Genomic DNA, 2,073 nt, shown 5'->3' with positions numbered 1-2,073 from the left:
GGAGGCCAAGCGGACGGGCGGCGGCGGGGCGGCGGCGGTGGTCGGGGACGCGGCGGATCCCCGCACTCGTCGCTCAGGTGAGCGTCGGACGCCGGTTGACTCCAGCCGACTCGTCGGCGGCTTCGCTCGCTTGCTCGTCCGCCATGTTGACGCTCGCTCGGACTTGTTGGGACTTGTTGAGACCCGAACCTCCTCAGGAGGAGCAGTTCTTAAGTCTTGATTCAAACTCACTCCGGCCTTGCCGACAAGTTCTCCCGAGACAGTCGAGATGGGGGAGGAAAAGTGGAAAGAGGAGTTGATTGAGGTGAGAGCAGCGCCAAGCGGACGCGTTCCAGTGTGACGGTCATCTGTGACAAATAGCAAGAAAGTGATCCGAGCGGTGAAGAGGCAGGCGACAATTTGAATTTCTCACCAAGGTCTTCGTGCAAAAGCAGGATGGGGCGGTGGGCAGGTTTTTATTTTGATTTTTTTTTGAGCGCGACTTAATTGTCCTGACTCTGTTCATCTGTCCTTTTGTTTTTTTTACAAAAGCTTGCTGTCATGAGAAAGCTTCCTCAACACGAAGATGTCAGAAAGTAATTATGAACTGAACGTAAATGCAAAGGCAGGGTCCCACGTTGAAAAAAAATCAAATAACAGTCGAGTGATTCGAGTTGGATTTGGCGCTCAAACATGCTCAGCAAGAATCCAATGAAGAGCACCGCAGATGCTTTTTCAATCCACACGAGGGAATGAATCCACAACATTTGCAATTTGCAAAATGAAGAGCACCGCAGATGCTTTTTCAATCCACACTAAGGGAATCAATCCACGACATTTGCAGTTGATGAAGTCGCCACCGAAAATATCAGCCGCGACGGCGACGCCGAGTAGGAACGTCACAAGCCGCGTGGCCAAAACATGGGCGCGAGGATCTGCACGCTGCGCAAAAATCTCTTATCAGAATTGGAAACGAGTTGGAGGGGCGCATTTCAACTCGGAGCTCGGCAAGTTGTGCCGGAGATCGGTCGCGCGCGTACGCCCGGTTTGGGCTGCGGGGTGCCGCGATCCTCTTTCGGAACTGTTTGGAAAGAGCCGCGACGCGCGCTTCAAATGCCGGCCGGATCCCGTCTTGCAAATCAACGCGGGCACGAGATTGACAAGTTGGTGCGCAAGAGCGAGCCGACCGACCGCTCTTGTTCCGCTTGCGGTCCACCTTTGGGGCAAGCGCGGGCGTTTGCGACGTCACGCCCGTTGAAATTCGCAGGCCGTCGGAGCTTATCGGGGGATGTTGTTGCGGCGGAACTCGGACAAACGGCTTGGAGAGGAGATGTGTTGAGAGCCAATCGAGTTCTCCTCTTTGACTCTCCTTCCGAGGTGTTTTGGAGAGCCCGTTTCCCGCAGGCGATAGCGCACCAAAACCTTGCGAGTCCATCCTCGAAACATCCCTCATCAGGGATGAGCGAATGAGACGACGATTCCTGACGCGTCCTCCGTGTGTGTGTGTGTGTGTGTGTGTGTGTGTGTGTGTGTGTGTGTGTGTGTGCGTGTGCGTGCGGTGTTGCATGGTCAGACGTGTTTGTGTGTCCAAGCACGGTCCACAAGTCGACAGAAGGCTCCTCATCGGGTGCCAACGCGAAGCGCAAGGTGAGCCGGATCCAAAGTCCGGTGAGACAAGTAAGCCTTCTTTCTTTCCTCCCAACGTCGGGCGCGCACGCGTCAACGTTTCCCTTTCGCCCAAGCTGTCGGCATGCGAGCGGCGAGAGGACGCGAGGAGGAGGAGCCTCCCCAAAGACGACAGCGGCGCGCTCCAATGCGGGGAACAGTCGGTGAGTCCTCGCTTCCGCCGTGCAAAAACGACTTTTGCGGAAACAACGAGCGATGTCCCGATGCGATCGCGAGTCGGGCTCACTCGTGTGACGCGCATGTCCGGGTAGGTTTCTTTATTCGTTCAAGAAAAATGGGGTGCGCGCTCTCGATTTCTTTCGACGTTGCCCGAGTGCGGGATCAGGACTCGGCGTCGACGGATACTTCAAAGCAAAGACGAGGATTCGGACTCGGGTGAGTCCCCATTGGGAGATCCCTCAACATGAC

The 2,073-nt window shown here is 55.8% G+C and overlaps 2 protein-coding genes across 2 annotated transcripts in view; one reads left to right on the top strand and one right to left on the bottom strand.

The window, feature by feature from the left end:
• lipt2 (lipoyl(octanoyl) transferase 2) overlaps nucleotides 1–2,073 on the bottom strand; it is an 18,107-nt gene that overhangs the window by 6,419 nt on the left and 9,615 nt on the right. The gene's annotated exons all lie outside the window — the stretch shown is intronic.
• rnf169 (ring finger protein 169) overlaps nucleotides 1–2,073 on the top strand; it is a 7,431-nt gene that overhangs the window by 2,914 nt on the left and 2,444 nt on the right. Inside the window, 4 exon segments of the mRNA XM_019867128.1 lie at nucleotides 5–77; nucleotides 1,553–1,626; nucleotides 1,722–1,808; nucleotides 1,936–2,040. Of these exon segments, the coding sequence (XP_019722687.1) occupies nucleotides 5–77; nucleotides 1,553–1,626; nucleotides 1,722–1,808; nucleotides 1,936–2,040 (339 nt within the window).

This window comes from Hippocampus comes, unplaced genomic scaffold (genome assembly GCF_001891065.2).
Source record: "Hippocampus comes isolate QL1 unplaced genomic scaffold, H_comes_QL1_v1.1 scaffold49, whole genome shotgun sequence".
NCBI lineage: Eukaryota > Metazoa > Chordata > Actinopteri > Syngnathiformes > Syngnathidae > Hippocampus > Hippocampus comes.
The sequence above is the reverse complement of the archived record's forward strand: the minus strand, read 5'-3'. Positions and strand labels throughout refer to the sequence as shown.